At 36.7% G+C, this 27,705-nt stretch overlaps 2 protein-coding genes and 1 long non-coding RNA gene across 5 annotated transcripts in view; 2 read left to right on the top strand and 1 right to left on the bottom strand.

The window, feature by feature from the left end:
- LOC148043371 (uncharacterized) overlaps nt 1–27,705 on the top strand; it is a 481,921-nt gene that overhangs the window by 69,442 nt on the left and 384,774 nt on the right. The window lies entirely within an intron of this gene.
- RALGPS2 (Ral GEF with PH domain and SH3 binding motif 2) overlaps nt 1–27,705 on the bottom strand; it is a 128,627-nt gene that overhangs the window by 71,638 nt on the left and 29,284 nt on the right. For all 3 annotated transcript variants that reach the window (XM_087726828.1, XM_087726829.1, XM_087726827.1), the window contains exons 7-8: nt 26,186–26,278; nt 23,978–24,104 (exon numbers count right to left, since the gene is read on the bottom strand). In XM_087726828.1, the coding sequence (XP_087582954.1) occupies nt 23,978–24,104; nt 26,186–26,278 (220 nt within the window). The remainder of the gene's footprint in view (nt 1–23,977; nt 24,105–26,185; nt 26,279–27,705) is intronic.
- On the top strand, nt 1,282–17,729 carry ANGPTL1 (angiopoietin like 1). The gene is made up of 5 exons (XM_087726822.1): nt 1,282–1,675; nt 10,479–11,303; nt 12,722–12,915; nt 15,111–15,381; nt 17,522–17,729. Exons 2-5 carry the CDS (start codon nt 10,490–10,492, stop codon nt 17,707–17,709), a joined length of 1,467 nt encoding a protein of 488 aa, XP_087582948.1. The 5' UTR covers nt 1,282–1,675; nt 10,479–10,489; the 3' UTR covers nt 17,710–17,729.

The raw sequence follows: 27,705 nt of genomic DNA, 5'->3' as shown, positions 1-27,705 counted from the left end.
CTATTTTAAAATGCAACTGCTATATGTCTAAATAATTATCATTTGTTCTTTGTATTCAATTATATAAACTTTGTATTTGTAATAATAGCATGCAAGATTGAAATAGTAATTGGTTCTCTTAAAAATATTTTTAGCAAAGGTTTAACTAGCTGTGTTCCCACATTGCTGATAAGATATGTTACCAGATCAATCCCCTTTTTTGTCTGAGACAAAAAAGCTAACTGGCAGAGCATTAAATTGTTTGAAGTTGTGAGTAAGAAATAATTAGTTATTATTTATTCTCTCTGTCCCTTAAGAAAAGTATAAAAATAAGACAAAATCCCCAGTCACCAAGCATCAAGTTGATCTAAAGTCCTAAGAATAAAAAGTGGCATGAAATGGGCAACTTTAGTGGGTCTGTTTACTGTCATTCCTGGAGATTCTGGTCAGTCTAAGAGAAATGGGTTGGTGCTGTTCTTTCTCTGTAACTCTCTTAGCATTTATTCAATAATTTTTTAAAAAAATTTCAGCCTGGTTTGAGCTAACTAAATCCTAAAGAATCTATTGGCTTCTAGATGGCCGCTGAGTGACAACAGAATATATAATCAGGAAAATACTGGATTGTTGATAACTGGTGTCATTGAACTGGGATGGGAATAATAAAATAAAATGCCCAATTTCTCATTCTACTATTAAAAGCACCTGGGTTTCTGACTAAATAAATATTTAAGAAACAGTTAGAAATCCATTAATACATTATTCACCTACATAAAAAATGATTTGATAATTTTTTTCTTGAACCAATCACAAAGTCTTTTCTCCTCTTCCCATTTATTATGTAACTTAAGAGTTAATAGCTTTAAAGTCTTATTCTGTCAATGTTTTTTTAAACATGATTACTATAACAACTGCTTCTCATTAAATAAAGTTAAAAAAGAATCCAATAGGACATTCTGGTTTACATTCTTCAGAATAATAATTGAACACACATATATCCACAAATCTCCTGTTCCTTTCCTTCCTGGAAACAGAAAATTGGATATATCAGTCTGAAAGAATCTCTCTTCTAAAGTAAGCGCACTATGGTAACAGTTAAAGGCAACTTTGAGCAACGAAGTAACAATGCTTTGCAATTACAGTACAGCGCCTAAACTCTATAGTTTCCCCATCTGCAACAGCTTTCCATTCAACTAGCAAACAGTATCTCCTTGTTCATATTGTGATTTCAACTCTTTTTTCCTCTCCCAATTCCAATTCTACTCCAAAGGGCTTGGATAGGAAGTCCTTTGGTTTCCCCCTCTCTCTTTCTTCCCTCCTCCCTTTCTCCAATTACCTCATACATGGGCTGGCAGTTTCTACGTCTAGGCATGCATTTGTTTTAAGAAACACACCCAAGTGTAGTGTGCTCTGCTGTATATGGAAGCAAGTTCAGCTGTTGCTGGTTAGTGCAGCTCGGTTCAGAATGCAAATGAAAGGAAAAGGCACAGCAGCTCGAAGAACGTCTTTTCTGTTGCAGAAGGAAATTATTTAGATAGGTCTTTTGTTAAGCTAAAAGTGAGGGATATGTATTTGGATGTAAATATAAGAAAACAAAATAACACAGAACTGTTCTAGACAACTGTATTGGCACCAGGACGGGGAAATATACAGAAAAAGCCTCTGACGTTTTACTCTTTCAGAAAAGAGTCATCAGAAGGTTAGTATCTATAGATTTTCTTTGCTGTCAATATGCATGCATTTCCCCCCATACTGGATAAGGATGAGTTCGCTGTCACTATAGACACATAGTTTAGAATTTATTGTACTGCATTGATTTTTTATGATACTCCATTATAGAAAGTCATCAAAATACTATTAGTTGCATGCTGAGGGAAGGTGTGGGTTTAGGATCTTCTCTTACGCATTCACTCCCCACTGTTATATGCTTCCATGGTAAAGCTATTTTTAATGTTTTTGTATTAGTTTAATGTTTTAATTTTTTTCTTAATAAAAAAAACTAGCAAGTGAGTAACTCTCAGACTATTTCAGGCATATCGATTGTTAGCAGGAAAATCTGTAATTTAAATCTTCATTTAATTTTGTTCTATTCATGTACTAATATTGAGCCCCAAGTTTTTGATCAAAATCATTCCGTTTGTACTTGGAATAAACATGTATCCCCTGTGCATAATAGATTTCGATAAATGTAAGATTCAGTTATCTCTTTGCTGCTATAGGAACTCAAAAATTGCTGAATTAACTTCCAAAAGAAAGTTAACCCAATATAATGTACTAATTATCTTGGCTCAAAGTTAGAGCCCATGATGACTGGATACAATCATTTCTGTTGTATCCAATAAAGAACAATACAAATACTGGAGTTTTCTTTGGCACAAAAGCATTACATTCTATGTTCCACTGAGTTATATTGCTTATACATGTTTAGTTCTAAAAGCATTTTTTGCTCTTTTAGAAAGAACCATGTGATATTACTATATGCACTGAACAGTTATTCTCAAGTTCTAATTAAAATCGTTTGTTAAGCAAAAAGCAACGAAGTTCAGGATCTTATTAGAATACCTAGCTGTGGAATCTAAGTTGTTGGAATCTATGGCATTCTTCTGCAACCTGGTGCGCTCTGGATTTTTAAAAACTTTTGTCAGACCCAGCCAAGATAGAAAACAACCAAATTAGAAGGTGGCAAAATATCCAGAGGACATCATTTGAAGCAGCTGGTGTAGAATCACTGATATTCATGTATTGTAGTTACCAGTATAGGTAAGAAACAAGGCAATAGTGTTTCATTTTAGCAAAGAATGTATCAAAATAATTTCAGAGCTTTAATTTTATCAGTTTTTATTGATTAAAGTTAATACTGTCCTTTTCAAACTATTTGTATTTAGTTGTAATAGATGTTTACCTACTCATTATGCTTCAGAAACTGTTTCTATTAATCTGGTAAGACAATGTAAGTATTGTGCACTTCAAAATGGAAAATGGAAGACTTATGTTTGCATGTGTGAACTTACTGCTGAATAGCTGCCATTAAGTAGGAAATAATTCCAGATTGTAGATTGTAGAACTCAATGGTAAAAATTATAATTTAAGTATTCTGGATTTTTCCTGGATTTTCTGAAAAGTATGATTCTGCAATCAAGATGTCCATAGAGTTAGGATCAAAGTATTCTAGAATGTTGATCCAATAAATGCTATTTTGCCGGAATTTGCTTAAAAACCTTCAAATGTACCTGTAAAAAATAATTGAACGCCACAACAAATTCTTCATGCTGCAAGAATGGTATTCAGTTAAAATTGTAGTATTCAAGAGAAAGTATTTGAAGTAGTAAGCTATCTTTAGCTTTATTGTAAGTCAAGTACACACTATTTCCTTTTCTGACTGATTTTCAGAGAGTGTGTAAGACATTAATATCACTGAATACTACTATCAGTTCATAGAAATTCTATAGTTACAGTACAAATTTTATTTATTCAGTTCCGTATTCTATGTGATTGTTTTCAAAACAATCAAGAGATGCATCATTTTTATATAAAAATAATGAGAAATGTACATATGAAATCAAATTGAGTGTTGTTCATCATTTTGTTTAACATCTTATCCACACCTAAGGTTCTTGTATTTCCAAAGAAAATAAAATAATACATAGCTTTTTGTGCTGAAGTTAAAATATGTTAATATGTCTTTCATATTTTTTTCATTACCTCGCCAACCTATTTTTCTTAAGATCAACTTAAACAGAACAATTGTACTATATAAATACATTTTGAACAAGTGCCATTTTGCCAACTATTTTAATCAGATTGGCTTGTTGCATGTTACTAACTCAATATTAGCAATGAATGGCATTTTTTTAAAAAAATGGGAAAGTAAAACCAATCCAATAAAGTAATTAAAGAGACAAAATATTTATGGTATTCTAATCAAAGAGGTGTTGAAAATAGCAAAGCATCTGTTTATGTCACTAAATTAAGAAAGTAATACACGTACGTATAAGCAATTGCTTGTTTTGTTTTTACATTGTGTTTTAATTAAGAGGGTCTCAGGACATAAAGGATGGAAGCTTGAGAAACTATTACACATAAATTTCCTCACAAACAAAAAGAATATCAAAATATCTACAAGCAGTAGATTACAAACATTTTAAAAAAAATTCTGGAAATTTTTATTCACAAATTGAGAAAATTTGCAATTTTTCTCAAGATGGAATGTTTAAGAATGACTTTGCTTATGGGCAAAATCACTTTATGTTTAAGGCCATATGAAAAAGAGAACACAAAGCTTTCTTGGGAAAAACTTGTCCCAGATACGGATACTATGCCCAACAAAAACAGCAATGGTCTGATAGCTTCTACTTACAGAGAGATACGGATTGAAGCCAGGGGTGAAATTCAACAGGTTCTGACAGGTTCTGGAGAACCGGTAGTGGAAATTTTCAGTATTTCAGAGAACTGGCTGGTCCCAGAGTGGGAATGGAGATTTTGCAGTATCCTTCCCCTGCTATGCTCACCAAGTAGAACAGAACCGGTAGTAAAAAAAATTGAATTTCACCACTGGTTGAAGCCAATGCTGATTTATGCTAATTAAAAGGAATCAAAAGATCACACAAACATACATTATTCTGGGTACCAATGAGAGCACAACTTAAATCTGTGGCATCTATGGTAGCTGAATCTCAAAAATTAATTCAATCTTCAAAATATTTCTTATCTAAAAACAAAACCATAAGCATACATTATTTTGTATAACTTGTCTGGAAGCTGGAAATGAGTTTAAAATGTTTCATGCTCAGAGATAGGTTCGATTTTTAATTTCTCAGATAAAAATACTCAAACTAAGCTTGGAAATTTTAAAAAAAGCGCATTCTTAAATCATTTTTTGTTTATTGATTGCTGATTACTAATCTTCATTCACATGTATGGAGTGACTACATTCATTTCAAAGATTTCACCTTGCCACCACTTTAAAAAATAAGGAAGACACAATGGACTCCAGTAAGATATAGAAACAAATAGATAACCAATAATGTGGAACATTACGTTAAGGTTCGCTTGCAAAGTTAGAAATGTGTATCACTCCTTTCCATATCGAATTATTTTAATCATACAAAACCTGAAGGCTAAGACAGACTATACAATTTAAATAAGAAACTGTAAGAGCCGAGGTGGCGCAGTGGTTAAATGCAGCACTGCAGTTCAGCAGTTTGGCTGTTCAAATCCCACCAGGCTCAAGGTTGACTCAGCCTTCCATCCTTCCGAGGTGGGTAAAATGAGGACTCAGATTGTTGTTGGGGGCAATATGCTGACTCTGTAAACCGCTTAGAGAGGGCTGAAAGCCCTATGAAGCGGTATATAAGCCTAACTATTGCTATTGCTAAATTACTGCTTTTAATAGCTGAGCGTTTTAATGTACAGAACAACATGTTTGCATATTATGCACATGAATTCAATATTTGGAAAAGCAGACTATTCAATATGAACATTTCCTCTGCATATGCAGAAAAATGTAATTTTATTGCTTTTAGTACATTGTTCCATGAAAAACTAAACTGTCACTCACAAATAATATTCAGCTGTAATAATATATGTTTCCTCTTTATCCATTTATTCCCCTCTCCCAACAATGCAGCCCAGATGTTTAAACCAGGCTGTTTATAAGCAGAATTAATAATTACAATAAGGAGGAGATAAAGCAGATATCTCTGGGAAGAAAGTTCAAAAATCATTTTATTGGCAACAAGAAAGTTTTTTAAAAAAATTAGGGTCATATGAAATGAGGTTTCACATGAACCTGAAACAATTATTTCTGAAACAAATAGATTTTTTAAAAATAAAAGCCAACGAACAATAGCCATAGGATTTGAATTAGTCAATGCATCTCGTATCTGGTTCCAGGAAGCTACACTATTATTTGATATGAATAAAATTTCTATTTTCACATGAAGTGCATTACAATACCATAATTCATATGTAATGAAACTATAGCACAAATCATTCTGCCAAAGTCTGCTAGAAAAAGAAATACACAAAGCTTAGGTGAGCAGAGTCTTAATGGATACTAAAGACAAGGGTACAATCATTGAGATTAGTGGACTATTATCATGGTTCACAATAATGGAAGGAGAAAGCAGCAGCCTAGGACAGTCACAGAGAATTATCAAATTTAAATGAACTTAAATGCTCCAGGGTAGGTGAGTTATATTCCAAGGTATTAACTTCACCCCCTGCAAAAGTAATTGCAGAACTGCTAACTGCAAAACAGATAGTCCTTGACTTATGACTGGTGGTTAAATGACCACAGCCACGACAGCCACGGAATAGGCATAAAACAACACACTGTCCTCCCCCTAGAGTGGTGCATTTTGGGTACTTGGCAATCCGTTCGTATTTATGACTGATTACCAATTACCCTGTGATTATATGATTGCCATTTGCAAGCCTCTCTGCTGGTTTTCCCAGAAAGTCAATGGGGAAGCTAACAGAGAAAGTTGCAAATAGGGGTAGAAGATCTGAAGTGCATTCTCACAACATGCTGAGGGATTTCCCCTTCCATCTGTAAAAATCTGAAGCTCAAAAACACTAGCAAAATCAGCATTCTGAAAGGCCCTTACGCTTAGTATTTCCGAAGTGGAGAAGAGAATGCTAACAAATACCATAACTCTCACAATGGTTCGGAAGACCCTTCTCCATACAATTTGAATAATGTGCCTTCTGAACCATAACGAGAATGGGGCCCATATGCAGAATAGAGCAAGTTGACTGTAAGGTAAGTAGATCCATGTATATTGGGGTTGGGAAAAGGTCTATGTGCTGGTGAGCCTAGCTACCTGACACCTCCTAAGCTATGGCAACTTAATGTGCCAGTGGGCTCTGGACCTCCTAGGACAAGGGTGTCAAACTCAAGGCCTTTGGGACGGATCCAGCCTCCAGTGAGGTTGGATCCATTCTGCGTGGCCATCCTAGAAACTGTATGGGGCTGGCCCGCGTCACTTTGGCCTGGCCCATGCCATCCTGGAGGAGGCGGCCGCACAGGCCCAGTTCTCCGCTGCTATGTGCAGGGCAACAAAACTATTCTGTGGGACTATGGTAAAATATAGTTTAGACCTTCCAACTTTGCAATGTTTTTTTTCCCATAAGAAGTTGGAAGATCTGAAGTATTTTTTTTACTGTAGTCCAACAGATTACTTTTGAACGGAGCTGGAAAGCAGGTTAGTGAAGGGATGTAGCTACCCAGGAGGGGGGGGGGTGACGGTTTGGCATGGGTGGCCTGAAGGGCCCTTAGGTAAGCCGGTGTGGGATGGGTGGGCAGCTCTGCACCCCCTGCCTAGCTTCATCCTCCGCCACCATCCCGCCTCGCTTTGTTCTTCGCCACTTCTTCTCCTTGTTTGCTGCCATAACACAGCAGGAGGCTGAGCAATGAACTGGTGGGGCGGCCACAAAGCGAGCTGGTGGGGGGTGGAGGATAAAGCAAGGCAGAGGGTGCTGAGCTGTCCCCCACGCCCTGCATCTGCTTACCTGCGCGCCCTGCAGCCAGGCCATGAACATCAACACCTCATCTTGCGGCAGCTCCAGGAGCCCCGTCCAGGATCCCATGTGCACCGCTCAACTCTTTGCTGTTTCAGCGGTGAACAATGAGAAGTGGCAACGAATGAAGAAAGGCGGAGAACGAAGCAGTGCAGACCACCATGGAGAGCATGACTGGTGCTACCATGAGGTGGGTGAGATAACAATCTGAACCATCCTCTGCCTTTGTGTGAAAGAGAGACCGCTACTTTTGGCGCCACTCAGTTTCCCATCCCATCCCCACTAGGCTGGTCTGGCGGGGGGAGATTGCCTTCAGTTTTCTCCGCCGCACTGCAAACAGGGATTGACCATTTCCCAAGCCCCACCACTAAAGGCAAGCCCCCTCCGTTAGACCATGTGGGAAACCGAGTTGCACCAAAAGCAGCTGAAGCACACCAGCTGTAGCTGCCCCGCGCCCCACCCACTGGAGACCCCTGGATTTCCTCTCCAACCCTACCCGGCCCCCACAGGCACCACCCACATGAGCAACGTTAAGCTGGCCATGCCCCAGGCCACTCCCAATCGGCCATGCCCACCCCACCCATGCCCCTCCCCCCAAAGGACAAACACAATGCTGATCTGGCCCACAATGAAATAGTGTTTGATACCCCTAATCTATGTGATTTACTTGCAGTATGACTCCAGTGAACTGAATATAGATACCTGCCTTTTACACATTTTCTTTGCTGTGGTTAGCATTACTGATAATATCAGTACAAGAAAATATATTATGATTGTGCATGTTCTATTTCCTTCTCCAACACTGTTAAAGCTTGGGATGCCTAAAGTATGCATGTATTGGGTAAATATGCATAATGCAGCTGCTCTATAAGGCCTGATTCTGTCTTGGACTAAAATAACAAGGGCAACAATAAATACTAATATGCAACTCTCTTGTCTTTTCTCCTATAAGAGTAATAGGTAAGATCTCTGGCGCTGAAAAAAGACCAACACTATCTAGCAAAAAGGAAGGATGAAATGGCATAAGAGAAAGGATTTAATTATGGCAAACTTGTTTTTTTTCTTGCTAAAATACTAGTTTTATGCATCAGTATAGGATAATGCTAGGAGTAGGGTGATGAGTATACTTTTACACGAAGTAAACAGTTAAAATACAACTGAATACTAGGAAGAATTTTACTTATGCTGACAGAGATGGAACATTTCATTTAATGTTGTTTGAAGGCTATTTCAAAGAACAGCACTTTCACTGGAAAGCAAATCTCCAGTATATCTTAGAAGGGAGCTAAATTATATCTTGGGTTCAAATGCAAACAAGCGATTTTCGTTTGGCATTCCTTTTTGTATAGAGAAAAAAAACTTTCAAGAACATAGTCCATTTGCAGTGAAATGTTACCATTTGAAATGTTCATCTGAAGTAGGCAAAATAATATTTAATAGTATTTGAAACTATTTTTACAGTTAAAAAAAACACACAATCATTGCCAGATAAAAATAAATTAAGGAACTTGAACAATTTATACACCACATGACAGAATCTAATCTAATTGCAATATCTGAGGTTTAATAATTTTAACAATGATATAAATACTGTATAACACAATTTTTAGAAGATATTTTGGCATTCATTTTTTGAAATGCACTGCCCTTTAAATACATAATGTAAAATATAAAAGATCAATTCTTTGAATTCAAATAACTATCTAGATGAAAATAATTTTTAAAAACTTACTATACAAATACCTGTCCATCTCCATATTCCTAAGATCTTCAAATATGAAGCCTGTAGTACAATAACCATTTATTTGGTAATATCCTATTATGCACAGCAATAGTAAAGTTCCTGTACCAAATTCGGCAGGTTAGCGAAATATTTTCCCACTGACGTACCTATTCTGTTTGTTCATGTCACTCAAGAGTTTTCATACTATAATATAGGATCACCTCATGCTAATGACAGACAAGTAGGAGAATGAATGGAGGAAGAAGCTTATTTATAACCTGAAAATATTCAGGGTCTTTAATATGAAAACTAAACTTATTGTTTACAAGGTTACAGTTTGTAAATGCAGCACTGCAGGCACAGTGGTTAAATGCAGCACTGCAGGCTACTTCAGCTGACTGCAGTTCTGCAGTTCGGCTGTTCAAATCTCACCGGCTCAGGGTTGACTCAGCCTTCCATCCTTCCGAGGTGGGTAAAATGAGGACCCGGATTGTTGTTGGGGGCAATATGCTGACTCTGTAAACCGCTTAGAGAGGGCTGAAAGCCCTATGAAGCGGTATATAAGTCTAACTGCTATTGCTATTGCTATTCAAGATGAGTATTGCAAAATGTAAGATGATAAATCAACAGAGTTGTTACTGTGGTATTCAACCTATCCAACTGTTGTGACTTTGATTTCTAAAACTAAGATATAAAATGTTTCTGCTTTCTGTACTCCTGTTAATAGTTATAACAGAATATATAATGAATAGGAGAGAATAGAAGCCTGACGGACTGACAAACCCTTAATCTTTCTATCATTTTTGATATGGATTATTTTTATACTGATGCAGTCTTGGCAAGACTTAAAATTGCCCCATTATATCAGCCCATTCTATCTGGACAGGTAGGGGAGGCATGTCCTGGACCTTGTCAGTTAAAGAATTATGACTCTGACTGGCAAGGTCCTGGATTCAGCATTTTCTTTTTGCTATTTGCTCCCACTGCCCAGGCCTTTCGGAAATATCTAAAGACCTGATTCTGCTGTCTTGCATGGGGCTCACAAAGGGCCATGCAGCTGTGGGGCTAATTAATACTCTGAAGGTCTTCTCTTTGCCATTTAATTAATTTTTAATGCTGAATTTTAATTATCCTTATTTAATTTTTACACACAGTATTTTGTTTTTAGTATTTTATTTCTATACCACTCAGAGTCCCTCTGCAAGGCAGATGGGCAGTGTCCAAATTTGATAAATAAAATATATTTCTCTCCATTTAGATCACTTGAAAATGAGGACAGTCCCATGGATTTGGAGTTTCTTAATAATGCTATTATCAAATGGATATTATACAGTAGAGAGTACACTTAAAAAATCCTTTCCTAAACGAAATCCACGTTCTACAGAAGAAGGGAAAAAGTGTGGCTACACATTTATTGTTCCGGAACAAAAAATAACTGGACCAATTTGTGTCAACACTAAAGGCCCAAGTCCAGGAAACAAAAAAGATGAAATTACTAGGATGGATATTGAGAATTTGAAAGAAGTATTATTCAAGCAAAAGCGAGAGATTGATCTCTTGCAATTAGTGGTGGATGTGGATGGAAATATAGTAAATGAAGTAAAATTGTTGAGAAAAGAGAGTCGTAACATGAATTCACGTGTTACTCAGCTGTATATGCAGCTCTTGCATGAGATAATTCGCAAACGAGACAATTCACTGGAACTTTCCCAGCTGGAAAACAAAATCCTCAATGTTACAACTGAAATGTTGAAGATGACATCAAGGTACAGAGAGCTTGAAATAAAATACGCAGCGCTAACTGATCTTGTAAATAATCAATCGGTCATCATCACACTTTTGGAAGAACAATGTCTGCGAATATTCTCGCGGCAGGATGCACATGGTTCACCGCCACTAGTTCCAGTGGTGCCTCATCACATTCCTAATAATCCGCATTATAACCCTACGCTGCTTGGAAGTAATGAAATTCAGAGAGATCCAGGTTATCCTAGAGAGAGAGATGTAAGGCCTCCCCCTGATCCAGCTACTTCTCCTACAAAAAGTCCTTTCAAGATTCCACCATTAACTTTAATAAATGAAGGTAAGCCTTTTCTTTTTAATTTGAACATTTCTAACAGATAAATGTTTCAAACCTTTGTGATTTTTAGCTAATATATCAAAACTTTTAAAAGCACCTTCTACATTGAAACTATATAAGTAGCATTCTGAGCAATGAATCTAACATATTTATAATGTTAAGGGAGACTAAGGAAAGCTCTCATCTCCTTAATTTCCTTAATCTTGTCTAGCAATTTCAAGCAATTACTTTGTTGCTGGTCTTAGGTAATATTATTAATAAAGCTGTAAAGATCTGACAATTAATAGATTGTAGCAAGTTTATATATATATATACTGTCATCTAATGGTTCTCTGGATTTTTATTAGAACAGCCCTATCCCAGTCTAGTATTTAAGCATTTCCACAAAAATAGAAGGGCTGTGTTTGATATAGTAATGTGTGTAGGGAATGCCCTCTTGTGGCTACAAGTTTTTATAACAATTAAATCTTCATTTTGGTATCAGACTGACATAAAGTAATAATATAGAAACTGTGAAAACAATTACAACATAAAACATATATCTAATACCTGTAAGGACAATAACTATAAAGCTAAAAGATGTAGTAGTAAAAGCTATTAGACTTGTACAAATCAAACTCTTAGCCTTCTAGACAGTCAAAGTAGATTTTACTTCATAAGTTAGAATGGGTTTTGAGAAATAGGAAAATACAGAAGTATATACTGTATCCGAAATTAAAAATGGGCAGAATCTCTCTTATCTGTTTGAAACAGATGCAAAATCCTAACACAAAGCAGTTATTTTGAGCTAGCCAAGGTAATAAATAATGATTTAATCTTGGATATATTTTCTTATCATTTAAAATAATCAATGCAGTAGAATGAGCCGTAGAGTACAGATATAATTACATTAATTTACTAAGTTTGAAATACTGCATATAAATTGATTGTTAATTTTTAAAACAGATTTAAGATTATATTTAATTAACATAATTAGTTATTTCACTTCTAAATTCTTCTGAATGAATATATATATATTCTGGCTGATAAGGAGTCGAGCTCTGTAGCTCAATGATTAACACATCTGCCTAAGAGGCAATAGAGCACAGGTTCGATTCCCAGCAAGGGTATGGCTAGCTGATGAGAGCTAAATAGCTTGAAATAGATCTATACTAGTCTCCCTTTATTTATTTATCAGCACAAATGTAACATACATACATACATACATACATACATATATATATTAATAGCAATCATGTCAATATTAGTAATCAAGAAGTTTGAAAATGCTAATTATATAAGTTATCAAGGAACAGTATGAAGAAAAGAAACAATGTCAGTTACTAAAGAAAACATAATGGTATTTAATGTCTCTTTTATACATATCAGTATACTAGTGAAAAACGATGGATATTTCTAAAATGCTAAATTATTTTCCAAAGGCCCATTCAAAGACTGTCATCAAGCCAAACAAACCGGCTATTCCAGCAGTGGGATTTATATGATCAAGACTGAAAACAGTCATGGACCAGTGCAGTTATGGTGTGAGAACAGCCTTGATCCTGGGGGCTGGACAGTTATTCAAAAAAGAACAGATGGTTCTGTGAACTTCTTCACAAACTGGGACAATTATAAGGTAATCATAAAAAAATAATAATCATAGGCTCACTCTTGAACTTAAAAATAAAGGGGAATCAGAATATTTTGAAGTCTGGAACAGATTTTATGATTGGTATAAGACAAGGTGACAAGACTGGAACAAACTGTATATATTGTGATTGGACAGAAGGATAGACAATGTACTAAGTAGGTTAATAGTTAATGGTCGAGACTAGTTGTATATAATGTGAATGTATGGTCACTTCGACTTCGCGGTACTGCATTGTTTTAAATGTAAAAATAATAAAAATATATTTTTAAAAAAGTAGTCTGGAACTACAGTAAAAAAAAAATCAGTTCAAACCTTCCAACCTCACAAGATCTTTTTTTTTCGTGAGAAGTTGGAAGACAGCGGCAGGGTTTGGGGGATGGTCAATCCCCGTTCATGCCACAGTGGAGAAGGTTGGCAGGCAATCCCCTCCACCAGACCAGACCAGCCTGGCGGGGGTGGGGTTGAAAATTGAGCAGCACCGAAAGCAGCTGAAGGCACACCAGTTGTAGCTGCCCTGCCCCATCTCACCTCACCTCATCCCACGGAATGGGCCTCCACCCCACTCACCAGAGATCCCTGGATTTCCTCCCCGGCCCCCACAAGCACCACCAACATGAGTGACATCAAACTGGCCATTTCCCAGGCCACACCCACCCCAGCCACACTCCTCCCCCCTGGTCCCCAGAGGACAACCACAATGCTAATCCAGCCCTCAATGAAATCGAGTTCGACACCCCTGGTCTACATCTAATTGTTTAAATGACATTGTGAAAACGTTGCAAGCATCTTAATGAGGCGTTGCCTCTTCTCCCTACAATGAAAAAAATATTCTTCTAAGAAGGACTTTGTAGTTTGCTATCAAAAGGTAATGTAAAAAATGTTGATAGCATATACACATTAGCCATGGGAGGACAAAGGGTAAGTTGTGAAGATACTACAAAAGATAATCAATTTATTTGGAACATAGTGTGCTAAGAAATGCTTCTAAGAAATGGATTGGCTGCAAGAAAAAGAAAGAGCAAAGTAAAAATACTGGCTGGATCATCTTTCATATTCAAATTTATCTTCATTAATTAATAATTTATCGTGGCCCGACAAAACCGCGCTCATCAAAATAGCGGCGACAAATAAGCGCCGACAAGTACGCGTCATCATTAGCGCGCCCACATTACCGCGTCGATATCAGCGCGACGACGAAAGCGCAAAGGAAGAAAGGTTTTTGTATTTTGAATGTTTTGAAACAGTGAAATGTAAATAAAAGTTAGGTTTAGGTTTAGGGGTTAGGTTTAGGTTTAGGGGTTAGGTTTAGGTTTAGGGGTTAGGGTTAGGTTTAGGGGTTTGGTTTAGGGTTAGGTTTAGGGTCGCATTTTGCTGATCGCTTGGGAAGGCGCGGATTTGCCCTCCGCGCTTATGGCGGCGCGGTAGGGTCGCATTTCGTTTAGCGCTTCCGACGGCGCGGATTAGCCCTTTGCGCTTATGTCGGCGGGGATAAGGGCTTCGCGGTATTGTCAGTGAACCAGAACTTATCACTATTTCCCATTCATAAATCAAACACAGTGAATTATCTTCATGCATGACTTCCCAATGCTTAATTACAAAAATCATATATACTATTTACTATAATTTCCCACCCATTTACCGGATTTTAATCTATTTTTATTAAAAATAATTATAATCAAATCAGTTTTTCACAACTGATATAATACAAATATTTTTACTAGTACTAATTCTAACAATATTAACAATACTAAGAATTCTCCCTCAACCAGTATATAGGACAGGGTATAGTTTCTCATTATCAGTGGTTACTGAGTGGATCCATAACACTTAATTAGCTTGAGGTATCTGTTAGTAAATTGGGAGCAAACTGCTTCAATGTCAGAATCCAGCGGCAAACAAAATTCTAGAAACCACACTTAAGTCTCGCACTTGCATCATGCCTCATGCCCTCTCTATCTTCATGCCCTCTCTATCAAAGAGATGGAGAGAAGATGATAATCAATGTGTCTATCTGTGAACTTTCCACAAATCAGTATTTATGGTCAAAGGTGAATCAATTATTGGATTTATCCAATACTTTTAGAGCATCAAAGATATAATCATCATGTATTGATTATATATTAAAACCTTCTATATGACAAAAGGAAAGCAATTTAATCAACTTTCTGCTTTGTTTACAGAAAGGGTTTGGCAATGTTGCTGGGGAATACTGGCTAGGACTGGAAAATATTTACTTGCTCTCCAATCAGGATAATTACAGACTTCTGATTGAATTAGAAGATTGGAGTAATAAGAAAGTCTATGCAGAATACAGCAGTTTTCGATTGGAGCCAGAGAGTGAATATTATCGACTACGTTTAGGCACATATCAAGGGAATGCTGGTGATTCCATGATATGGCACAATGGAAAACAATTTACAACACTGGACAGAGACAGAGATATGCACACAGGTAAGAATTAGTACTATTTAGATCTACATGCTTCTTATTTTTGCTAAGCTGAGGAAATAATTTGATGAAACACTGGGAAGGTAGAAGACTTTGCAAAATAGTACTCTAACATAAAAATATCTTCAATTAGAATGATCCATAGGCATGTTCAAGTAACTTGCATCTTACTTTTGGCAATGACAAAACCATATGCTTAGAGTTAGGATTTACACTGAAGAAGGTAAATACTGAGTGGAAAAGCTTTTTTCTCATGGGAAAGTATCTGTTCTGACTTATGTGAAAAAGGCAAAAGATTCATATGATCTGTAAATATGATCCGTTTTTTTTGGATTTCAAAAAAAAATTCTACTTAATGTTTCTACTTCTACTTAATGTTATTTCTTTCAGAAAGAGATTCAAAAATATATTCCAAGTCTCCCTGTTCCGTGTTTTGTGCTACTAATTGTACAATGCACATTAAGTTTGGAACTTCTTATAACATTTTTATTTATTTTTATTACATCTGTCCTTGATTTTTTAGAACTTATTTTATTTACTATCTTTCTGTTTTATATGTATGCGTAAGCAACAATTCTGCCATTGATTATTTTATTGCATCTAGCTGTAGTAAACTGATTGACTTGTGAAAGTATATCACACTCAACACAATATATAAAACTATACAGAAAATAAGCTTTGTGGTGATCTGATTTTCCCGAAGACTTGGTCTAATTCTTTGAACTTATAAAGAACTGCACATGCTTATACAGAAATGTGCCTTGTAGTATTGAGTTTAATTCAATTATCAAAAGTAACTTTGGAACTGTTAATAGCCAAAGAATATATTATATGGTTTTAATTTTACCTAAATGCTGAATATATTTTATGGATCATTTATTAGTTGATCATAAAACTTGCTTTACTTTTAAAGAATTGTGAAAAAAATAATTCTATTATTTTCTATCTTTATCTAATAACTGTCCTCTATAAGTAGGCAAAATAACTTATAGAGGCCGATAGAACAAATATACATGTATTTGTTAGGACCATTCCTTTCTTTTCTCAAAATATAATTACCAGATATAATAAATTCCTCCCTATTTGAAAATGACAATAAGCTTCTATAAAATAAATGGAACATAGGAATCATTATCCCCTAGTACAGTGATGGGCAACCTTTTTGGCGTGGTGTGTCAAAAATCGGCAAAAAATCAAGCATAACTCGCGTTGTGTGTCACTTCGACAAAAACATAATTTTGCACAATTTATAGTTGCTGCTAATGGCGCTCACAGTTCCCGTTGGCACTCCGCTGTTCCCTGCTGTGGTGCGGTCGTAACCGACAGTCCCAGGAGTAGACTCTCTGTGCCGGCCTGACTGGAGAGAGGCGCGCACTGTTCCCGCGCTCCTCTCCTGCGGGTCCTCCCTCGCCGCGCTGATGACGTGTGCGCGCACGGCACGCACGCCTTACCAGCAGCCCCTGCGCTCAGAAAGGGGCGGCGGCGATACAGTAAGTGAGTGTGGGCGGGGGAGATCACACGTCCCGCCCCCCCCGTTCCTCCAGCACAGATTCTTTCATCCTCAGCGGCCGTGCAGGAGCCGAGGATGAATCGCATGAAATCCTGTGCGTGTCACCCCAAATGGCTACGCGTGTCAGCACTGACACGCGTGTCATAGGTTCGCCATCACTGCCCTAGTACCTATACAATGCACTGGAGAATTCTATTTCAGCACATTCACTAGCTCTTAAGTTCTATTCCAATTCTTGTTGTGATATCTCACTAAGCTATTTTACTTAATTGACACAACTAATTTTTTCTCTCTTGCTACTTCTTTTCATTTTAATGGCTCATTCTCCTTTCCTCTATGCTAAATACTATGAGAATGATGGAGACAAATATTTGAAGAGGGAATTACTCGAAGGTTTGTTGTAATTGTTTTCCTCATTAAGATAGAAATTACTTCATCTGAACCAATGGGTATTCATTATAAGAAGGATTTTATAAGTACAGTTGGATGATTCAGTAACACCATCCTTCTCTAAAATAGTAACAATAGTGTCCATGGCCAAACACTAGAGATAAATCTGTTAACAAGCTGACTTTTGTAAATTACAAAGAATATCTTTTGTGATGTATCTTAATGTTTTGCTTCTCCCTGCAGGAAATTGTGCCCACTTTCATAAAGGAGGTTGGTGGTACAATGCTTGTGCCCATTCTAATCTCAATGGAGTATGGTATAGAGGAGGACACTACAGAAGCAAACATCAGGATGGGATTTTTTGGGCCGAATACAGAGGTGGTTCATATTCACTGAAAGCAGTTCAGATGATGATTAGACCTATTGATTAAGGCTACCAAAATGTTTTTTTTTTAAATAATCCTTGAGTTTGGTGCAGATGTCATTTTTCTTTGGAGAACTCTACCAAGTATATTTTTCAATCCTCACTATATTATATATGTTACCGTAATTATATACATTTTAATTACAGAGCAAAACTGAAGGCTGCACTTAAAATATTTCTGTATTCATATAAGATATGAATACGAAATGCAGCTATTACCAGTTTACCAGATCTTGAAAAACTTTTGCAAGATCAGGAGGAGAAATTAATAGATGTAAAATGACTACATTTTAAAAGCTCAAGTATGAAACATTTTTCTTATGTGTTAAATAGCCAAATCAATTCATTCTCATAAGATTAAAACTATTTTAGTTTTTATTTCAGAGACCTGAATGTTAGGAAAAAAAACTCTGCTTTAGAGATCCTTATAGGCAAAGAGACAAAAGAATTGGAGTGAAACTCTAGTTTTGTAAGTGTATGTTGCATCGAATAAAGTACTATCATTTCATTATGGCAATTGTTACTAGATAGTGCTCGAGTTACAATGGCAATTGGTTCACTAGGAGATGTGATAATGAAATATAATGTCATATGATGGCAGTTCACGCTGCCATCATTAAGTGAGGATCATAGGTCCTTAAGTGACCAGCTCCTTGTAACTCCCTGCTGGCTTACAACAACCAAAGTCAGTGGGAAGTGCTATTAGCCACAATTCAGAGTCTGACTCTGAATCTGATAATATTGCTCCATCTGGCCTGTGCTTCAGAACTGCCAGACTCAGGAACCTTAAGCCAAGATTCAATTATGGCTGTTCAGTCACAGGTATCTCCTGTTCCCAAATCCCAGATCTAGGCTCATACAGAAGTGAGCAAAGCAACCATCCTCTATGAGGCTTCTAATGAAACAAAGGGCAAAGCATGAGTAATTGCAGTCAGCCGGTTGCAGAGAGGTTTGATTAGTTGCTGAGCTTGCAGATTCTTGGTTGGAAACCACCATTTGACTATCCAGCTCTTGAATCGTGTTACTGCTTCTTCCTTGTGACTCCTGGCCTTTCGACTGGCTGATTGCCCAATTTGGCATCCTGGATCTTTTGGAACATCTCTGGACTATGCTGATATTTCTTTGACTGTATTTGGCTCCCTTCAGACAAAGCATTATTTACTGGGCATTTGAATTTCATTCTTGTCTGCTACTATCTTGCCTAAACTGCAGTAAATATTCCTGCTTCTACAGTAGTTGGTTTTTGTCTGTGTGTCAGCAACCTTAAAAAAGAACAGAAGGCTGACTAGAGATTGCAAGTTCCAGGCAGCTTGCAAGCAGACAGGCAGGTAAGTGGCTGCTGCTGGATGGAAGGAGGTGTGTGCATAGTGCATAGTGGTAAGGGAGGCATAGTGAAAGGGTGGCTGGGCTTAGGATGGCTGCTACTGGAAGAGGTTGCATGAATAGTAAGGGAGCCACAACAAGGGTGGGGAAGGGCTTGGGGTGGCTACTGCTGCTTAGGAGAAGGGTGCACAAGTGGCAAGGACACACCGTATGAGGGCTGAGAGTCCCAGGGAGGATGTGTCAGAGTGTGCAGGTCGCTGGTGAGGTGCAAGTACAGAGAGGCTCGTGAGGCTCACCCAAGCAAGTTGTGACCTTCTCTGCCAACTTCTCTATGTTGCTTAATGTTGCTTATGGGAAGCAGGCAGGGAACAATAGCAATAGCAATAGTTAGACTTATATACCGCTTCATAGGGCTTTCAGCCCTCTCTAAGCGGTTTTCAGAGTCAGCATATTGCCCCCAACAACAATCCGGGTCCTCATTTTACCCACCTCGGAAGGATGGAAGGCTGAGTCGACCTTGAGCCGGTGAGATTTGAACCGCCGAACTGCAGCTAACCGCCAAACTGCAGCTGCTGAAGTGGCTGCAGTACTGCACTCTAACTACTACGCCACCCTGAGGTCACCTCATGTGACCTCAGGGTGCTGCAACTTAACCTTGTTAAGAGCCAATTGGATCCTCTAAATCATGATCCCATGATCAGGAGGGTGCTGGGATGGCCAGACATTCAAGGACTAGTTGTAACCATCATTTGTTAAGGGCTGTCATAACTTTGAATAATCGCTAAACAAATGGTCATCATTTATTGTGGACTACCTGTATTTTACAGCACAATTTTCTTAAGACATGGGAATCCTACTTCCCCCAGTAGAATAAGAAACTCTACATTATTTTGAAAGTCAAATCCAAAATTGGTAGCATTGCTACAACACTGTACATTAGACCAAAGTTATTAATCCTATATTACACATTGGAATTAAGATTTAATAAACAAAGTTGTGTACTCATTAAAGAATGAACTGTTTCAGGAGTTACAAACTATTTAATTTATGTTTTTAATAAAGTTCAATGTACTAGACATGTTCTATGAAATTGATTTCAGTAGTATTTAATGACTGAATGTGTTAAAATATGTTATAGTTAGAATTAAGGTATAATCAAGTGGTTGTAAATTGAGACACCATGTGAATGGACTACCAACTGTTTTTATGATAGTTGTAAAAAATATATCATCTATTAGTATAAAAATATTCAAAATATTCCAGTACTACGTTCCACGCGATGGGGGAATACCTCCAAAATAGTATTTCCAATCACTTAAAAGCTATTTAATTCATAAAATCACATAGCCAAATACAGTTTTTGTAAAACAAAAATGGACTCAACCTTCTTAAATATTAAATACCATCTGTAATGGTAAAATGTATTACATTAGATGTGTTTTATATTCATTTTAGTGTATAGGTACCATATTTTTTGTAGTATAAGATGCACTGGAGTATAAGACACAGCAAGGTTTTGAAGAGGCAAATTTTTAAAAAAAGTTTTTGCACTCTGCAAACCTCTTCAAAATGGCCCATTTTTCGCAAAAATGGGCCCACCTCCCCCCAAAAAGGGCATGAATAGCCCTTAGGAGGCTTGTAGAGTGTCCCTGCCCCCCCCCAAATGAGCAAAAAACAGTCCATTTTTCACGAAAGCGGGTCCATTTTTGGTCAAAAAAAGGTCATTAGGAAACTTATCGCTCCTGGGGGCTGGGGGGGGGGCAAAACTGAGCAAAAACCAGACCGTTTTTTGCTCATTTCTGCCCTCCCCAGCCCCTAGGAGCTCTCTAAAAGCCTCCTACAAGCTATGCACGGCCATTTTGGTGAAGGGGCGGGGTTTCAGGAGGCAAAAAATGCTGCATTCAGTGTATATGACTCACCCACATTTTCAGCCTCTTTTTTGAGGTAAAAGGTGCGTCTTATACTCTGAAAAATACGGTAATTCTTTTACAATCACAACTGGAACCAGAATTTTAATCATAAGTTATTGTGGTTGTAAATTAAGACACAATGTGACCGGACTCAATTTAATGACTGTTTTTATAGTATGGTGGGGTTAGAGACCCCACATACCCACTTAATGGTCTGTTTCTGTTGCTCCCCTCTGGAAGGAGATTTCCAAGTATTTATAGCAGGACTACCAGATTCTGTAACAGCTTTGCTCCTTATGCCATCTGCCTTGTGAATTCGCAGGATTCTTTTTTTCGCCATGTCTATGTATACATTCAAACTAGACTGTGGCGTTTCTCTGTGTCATATATATGGGTGTGTGAGTATATGCCTAATGGTTATCTTTTGAGAGCTGAACGCAATGAAATTTCATTTTAATGTATTCTAATTAGTGTACATTTAAAGTGGCAATAAAGATTCTATTCCATTCCTCTCCACTCTATTCCTAATCTGGGTCCCATCCATGAAGGAAAATTATCTTACCTGGCAGGGCCCAAGAGGAAAGTCTCTTCAGCCCTGGCACCCACCCTTTGGAACATTATTTTCCTTGAGGGCAGGCTGGCCTCAAACTGCTGGTCTTCCTAAAGGGCCTGAAAACATGCTTTTGCCTTCTGGCCTGGGAATTCAGTAATGTGAATATGGAGCCTGCAAAGTCATTCTGATTGTATAATAGTATACTACTTAGGAAACATTCAGATAAGACAGCATAGTCCACAGCTGAATGTGGGCAGAACAAGAAGCTAAGAAGAGATCCTCTCCAAGTTCTCAGGTCTTCCATCCTTCCGAGGTGGGTAAAATGAGGACCCAGATTGTGGGGGCGATATGCTGACTCTGTAAACCGCTTAGAGAGGACTGAAAGCCCTATGAAGCGGTATATAAGTCGAACTGCTATTGCTATTGCTATCATAAAAGTAACAGTGGGAGATTTTTACGTTTAGAGCAGCTATATAAATAAATACTCTCACTCACTAATACTCTATGATCGCTTTCCTTCCTTCTGTCCTCTATCTTTTCTAGTTCATGGCCAACAAATTCTAATTTTTTCTAGCAATTCCCATTGAATTTGCTTTGGAAATCATGTTAAAATGTTACTTGTTTAGGGATTTTGTGTGGATACCTTTCATTATATAGTCATCTCTCTGGCAGTCTGCAGACTACATGGCTTACCAAGTTTCATTTAAATCTTAAAGAAAGGCGTAAATGAGGGTGTTAGTAGAAATCTTACTATTAGTGCTAAGGGCATATCTTTCATTTGAGAATTACTGGAAAATGTCTCCTTAGTAAGAAATTCAGAAGAATTCATCCAATTTTTATATGCACAATTTGGTAATGTATTTCTGAATGCCATTTAAACTTATCTCTAATCTTTTTTTGCTGTCCTTTTTTGGTATCTATTGAAAAGTTTTCCAGATCATATTTAGAGTGAACTATCCCTAGATTGAATAAAGCAATGTATCTACTTGAATGAAGCAACTGAGGCCAATATGTGATTGAATGGTCTTTACACAATACTATAATAAATCTATAGATTAATTACTATATTATATTCAATTACCTAAAATACACAATAGTAATATAGTAATACTTTTCTATCTTTATTTTCATGTTTGACAAATCCATTTACTTGTTCATCAGTAGCGTAAATATATGCTCAGCACTGTAGAAAAACATTGCTATTGGAGGCAAGAACTGCCTCCAATAGCAATATTTTGAATTTGAAACACTGTGTACATCCCAAATACGTTTTGCATTTTCCATATTTACTGAAAGATTTTTCAAGATGTGCCAATGTATTCCTTGACTTGTAGTGCCCTGCTAAAGTCCAATTGTAGCAAAACACACCTTTCAAGGGCAAAGATCAATAAATTTCATGGCTATTGGCTATTACTCCAATTAATTTGTGGCTATCCTTGTAACTAGGAAGGAAGAACTATTCAAAAATGTAACTCCAGATGCCCAGACCTTTGCAGAGGACAAAAACGGTATTTTTGTACAGTTGTTGGATAGGAACTGTGAAAACAAGGACTGGATATTTTTATTTAAAGAGCCAAGGTGGCGCAGTGGTTAAATGCAGCACTGCAGACTACTGCTAGATCAGCAGGTCAGCGGTTCAAATCTCACCGGCTCAGGGTTGACTCAGCCTTCCATCCTTCCGAGGTGGGTAAAATGAGGACCCAGATTGTTGGGGGCAATATGCTGACTCTCTGTAAACCGCTTAGAGAGGCCTGAAAGGCCTATGAAGCGGTATATAAGTCTACTGCTATTGCTATTGCTATTGCTATTATTTATTTTGAGAGTGACTGTTGCTTAGCGCTCTCTCTCTCTCGCTCATATGGAAGCAACATGAAATTTCTAAAATGAAGTAATAAACTGGGCTCTTTTAAAATAATCAATGACTCTTAAGATAATAGCAGGAATGATGATGACAACAAGAGGGACGAGGTGAATTGACCTCTTTTTTTTCTTTTTCAAGTGCTGAAATTCAATAAAAATTCAAATATTACTCCTGAATTCTTAGCATGCCCATTGTAATGTCCAATTCTTCAAAATAAAAAGTATTTTGCACATAATTTATATTTTAAAACAGATGATATATACAAATTTGATAGTTATGAAATCTAGACGCTATTTGCAATCACAACTCAAAGCACTATGTTTGAGAACACAGATTCTGTAAATAACCAAGAAAACCTCAGCTGGCAAGGCTGCCTTAGCCCTCAAGCAGATAGTAGAGTGTGATCATCATCAGCCTTTGTAGGCTGGTCAAGGGTCAAATGTCTGACTAAAGCAGCTTTGAAACACAAGCTTTATTATGTTATCTTATATTGGAAAGAGAATGATTTTAATTTAAACTTAAGTCACAAGATACTCTCTTCAAACAGAAACAGCTATTAAGTTCACAGACGGCAGCCAATATCAGTATTTTAAAAGATTAACTAAAAAAATTAAAGTATTTATCTTACCGAAATAAGGAATACAAGGAGTCATCTTCAAGCTACTAATATAGTCTCGAAGTCTTTTATAATTGTCTTCTTTGCTCATTATGTATTCCAGCTTGTCAAATGAAGCTTTGTCTTTTCGGCTCAGTAACTTTTGGGAAAATAAAGAACAGAAAACTATTACTGTAAAAGCTATCCTTTTATATTTACGTATTTAATAGTTATTTTATATGACAAAATGAGATGCTGAAAAGCCTACAATTGACCAACAAGAAAACATTTAAAACAGACATTGAAGCTATTAAAAAAACAAAACATCAAGGCCAAATTACCCTTCATATTAAATCCCTAGTATTTTGATGGTGATTTTTAAATTAAGTTTAAAAAGTAGCAATACATATAAAAATTTGTCCATGTTTCTTTTCTGCCATTCTCTCTGAACAAAGTAGTCAAAATACAGTGCATACTTCAAAGTCAAAAATCATAAACTGCCATTAGATAATGTGTCAAAGACCCCAAGCATCAAAGTTCAGGGAGCAAAAATTACTGACCTAGATACTGAATATATCAGAACCTAATGAAGACTCCTAACTGAAGAAAAGGTAGAAGGAAGCCATGTGAATTATCTAATAAACAATTATCTAACAATTATCTCTTCTTTTTATAGTTCTCTGCACTGCTTTTCATATATTTCAGAAAATCTTCCAATCTTCCTATTTTCAGAAGGATAGCCTTGTTTTTCTCCAGATAGAAATAGCAATAGTACTTAGACTTATATACTGCTTCATAATTCTTTACAGCACTCCCTAAGTGGTTTTACGGAGTATGTATATTGCCCCCAACAATCTGGGTCCTCATTTTATCAACCTTGGCTGAATCAACCTTCAGCCGATCAGGACTGAACTGCTGGCAGTCAGCAGAGTTAGTCTGCAGTACTGCAGACTATCAACTGCACCACCATTGTTATTGGTATCATCTAAGTGCTAGAGGCCTTTGAAAGAATGGAATATTTATTTGAGGCTGAAATCATGCCTCAGATAAGCAGCAGAACCATTCACTAAGGACCACTACCCTTTCAAGCCTTTAGTTCCTGACCATCTCAGGAAACAAGTACCACTTGTAATTTTCCTGCAGGATTTCTGGGGAAGAAATGGTGGCTTCAAGATGACTCTGTGAAGAATGGAACCAACAACCTTAGCTGTATGAAAAATCAGCAAGCAGACTGGCTCTTAGATAACTTATCTCTGGACAAGGATCATCTATAAGTGCTCCAGACAGTTGCTCCTCTCAAGCAAACTGCAAGCCAGCAGTTTCTGGCAAATTTAGAGTTCAGGGAGACAAGAGAATAAACATCTTCCTCAAACCACAGTTGGTGCCTTTCAAAGAATCTTGAATTTACATACTTCTTTTTCTAATCACTTTTGCAAACTGCTTGGTAACTCTGTTCAGACACTAGAAGCCTTTGGATCAACAGGTTTTCCAATACCTGATGAGTTTCTTCAGTCCTCAGCAAAAAAACTTTTAAATACAAGCTTAAGGACTTTAAAATTTATTATTATGTTTAATATACGGCGATTAAAATTTTGACTTTAGAAAGTTACAAATGTATTTAAGGGTCCAGATTAATTTGAAATAAATTATAAAGAATTTTTCCCATGGAAAAATATTTTTGTTTTGAATCCTAAAAAAATGTGTATGGTAACTTAAGAATTGGACACTACAGATAACTAAATATTTCAATTGAAGGAGAACACTGAAACTGGATTTGGGATATAGCAAAATATTCTAATATACTGAAGGTTATTTTTGAACACTAAACCTAGTTAACTTTAAAAGTGTTTGCCTCTATAGAATGACTATCTAGATGTTATGGAAGAGGAATAAGTTTTACCTGACAAAAATGGAGACTGATTTGAAATTGGAATTAAAAATAACAGGCTACAAGAATAATATGAAAAAAGATGCTACAGTGGATATAAAAAAGAAACTGGTTAATGTTGCAATAATTAAAAGGGTTAAACAAATAGCAAATCAAGAAAGTGTCCTGGATAATTTTCTTATATTGAATAAACAAAAGAGGCTTGTTAAAGCTTTGAAGAATTTTATAAGAACAGACAATGTTTCTTTATACCAAAGATGCCTGTATAATTCATTGGCTAGGCCTGCTCCTTTTATAATTAATGTTTTGTTATTTATTAATAAAAAAGCAATTATTTAATGCAATTTACTCACCGCCCATGTTTTAGTCAACCTGAAGATGGGGGCACTTTGCAATCCAGAAATCACAGCCATAAGAGCATGTAAATTATTTAGTTCATAAAGTTTCTGAAGACAAGAATAGAAATGGAAGCTCAATATCAGGTAATTATTTACTAGTATTAAATCATAAACCTCTGAACAATTTTCTAAGAATGCAGTGCAATAAATAATGGATACAACCAAATGATAACCGATAATTCAGCCAAAATAAAACAGCCAAAGAATTATAAAACTGGACTGAATTATAAAGCTTCACAACTATTCTGTTCTATACAACCTAGATTAGGTTGAATCCAAGCAGAAACTTTCAAATGCTTTCTCTCTTTGCCTGACCTTAGGTTCTATAAATAATATTCTTTTGAGGATTGAGAGAATCTGCTGATATATTTTTCTGATAGAGGGGAGAAAGAAGTACAAAAGAAACATTGAGAGTGGAACAGAAAGCAACCCTATTAATTATTCAACAATCACTTCCTCTCCCCTCATCCTTTTGCCGCAACCCATTCTATCACAAGGATTCCCAAAACATTTGAGGGTCTTGGGTCTGGAGAAGTCCAGATTCTGTTTATGCCCCTCTAGCTATCTAAATGTGATTTTTGTATGTAACCTGGCTTGCCCTGGGGTAAAACGAACAGCTACCATTTCTTTAACTAGGTTAAATGATCAGCAGCACACTTTTATGCTTCTTAAGTATAAAATTGAGGTTAGTAGAACAGAGAAACTGGGGTGGGGGGGTGGGATTAACACAGAAATATAGTATAGAGCAGAAGCATGTGCCTGTCATAGTCCATCTATTGACTTATCTATGGTTCAGAGTTTAACATCTCCACCAAATTGTGTCTATTGATAAAATATACATATTACTACAATTCAAATTACATATTTCTATTAGAACTCTGATAAAAATATCTAAATCTGAAACTATTGTAAATAGAAAATAATTTTAAAATCCCAGCAAATGAAAGTATAAAACCAAGTAAAATAAAATTATTTTGGTGACTGATATGAGCAAATGTTATATTGTTCATGACTTTATCAATAATGTGCTAGAACTATGTGCTCAAGAGAAACGGGCAACCAGTAAATCAAAACTTTTAATACATTATTCAAAAGATAAAGAGCCAGAAAACGTTGTGCACTTTTTAACATATATTTATTTACAAAGGTAATTAATTTGTGATTGATTCAACGTACCATATTTTTTGGAGTATAAGGCGCACCCTTTTCCCTCAAAAAAGAGGGTGAAAATCTGGGTGCATCTGAATACACCATATTTTTTTTTTGCTTCCTGAAACTCCGCCCCTTTCACCCAAATGGCTGTGCATAGCCTTTAGGAGGCTTTCAGAGTGCTCCTGGGGGATGGGGAGGGCAGAAATGAGCAAAAAACGGGCTGTTTTTTTTTTTTAAAAAGGGCCCGTTTTTGTGAAAAACAGGCCATTTTTGGGAGGTCTGCAGGGTGCAAAAACTTTTTTTTTTAATTGCCTCTTCAAAAT

Source organism: Thamnophis sirtalis, unplaced genomic scaffold (genome assembly GCF_051295495.1).
Source record: "Thamnophis sirtalis isolate CommonGarterSnake01/CBP01778 unplaced genomic scaffold, rThaSir2_p1.2 scaffold_12, whole genome shotgun sequence".
Classification (NCBI taxonomy): Eukaryota; Metazoa; Chordata; class Lepidosauria; order Squamata; family Natricidae; genus Thamnophis; species Thamnophis sirtalis.
This window is presented reverse-complemented; position numbering and strand designations above follow the sequence as displayed.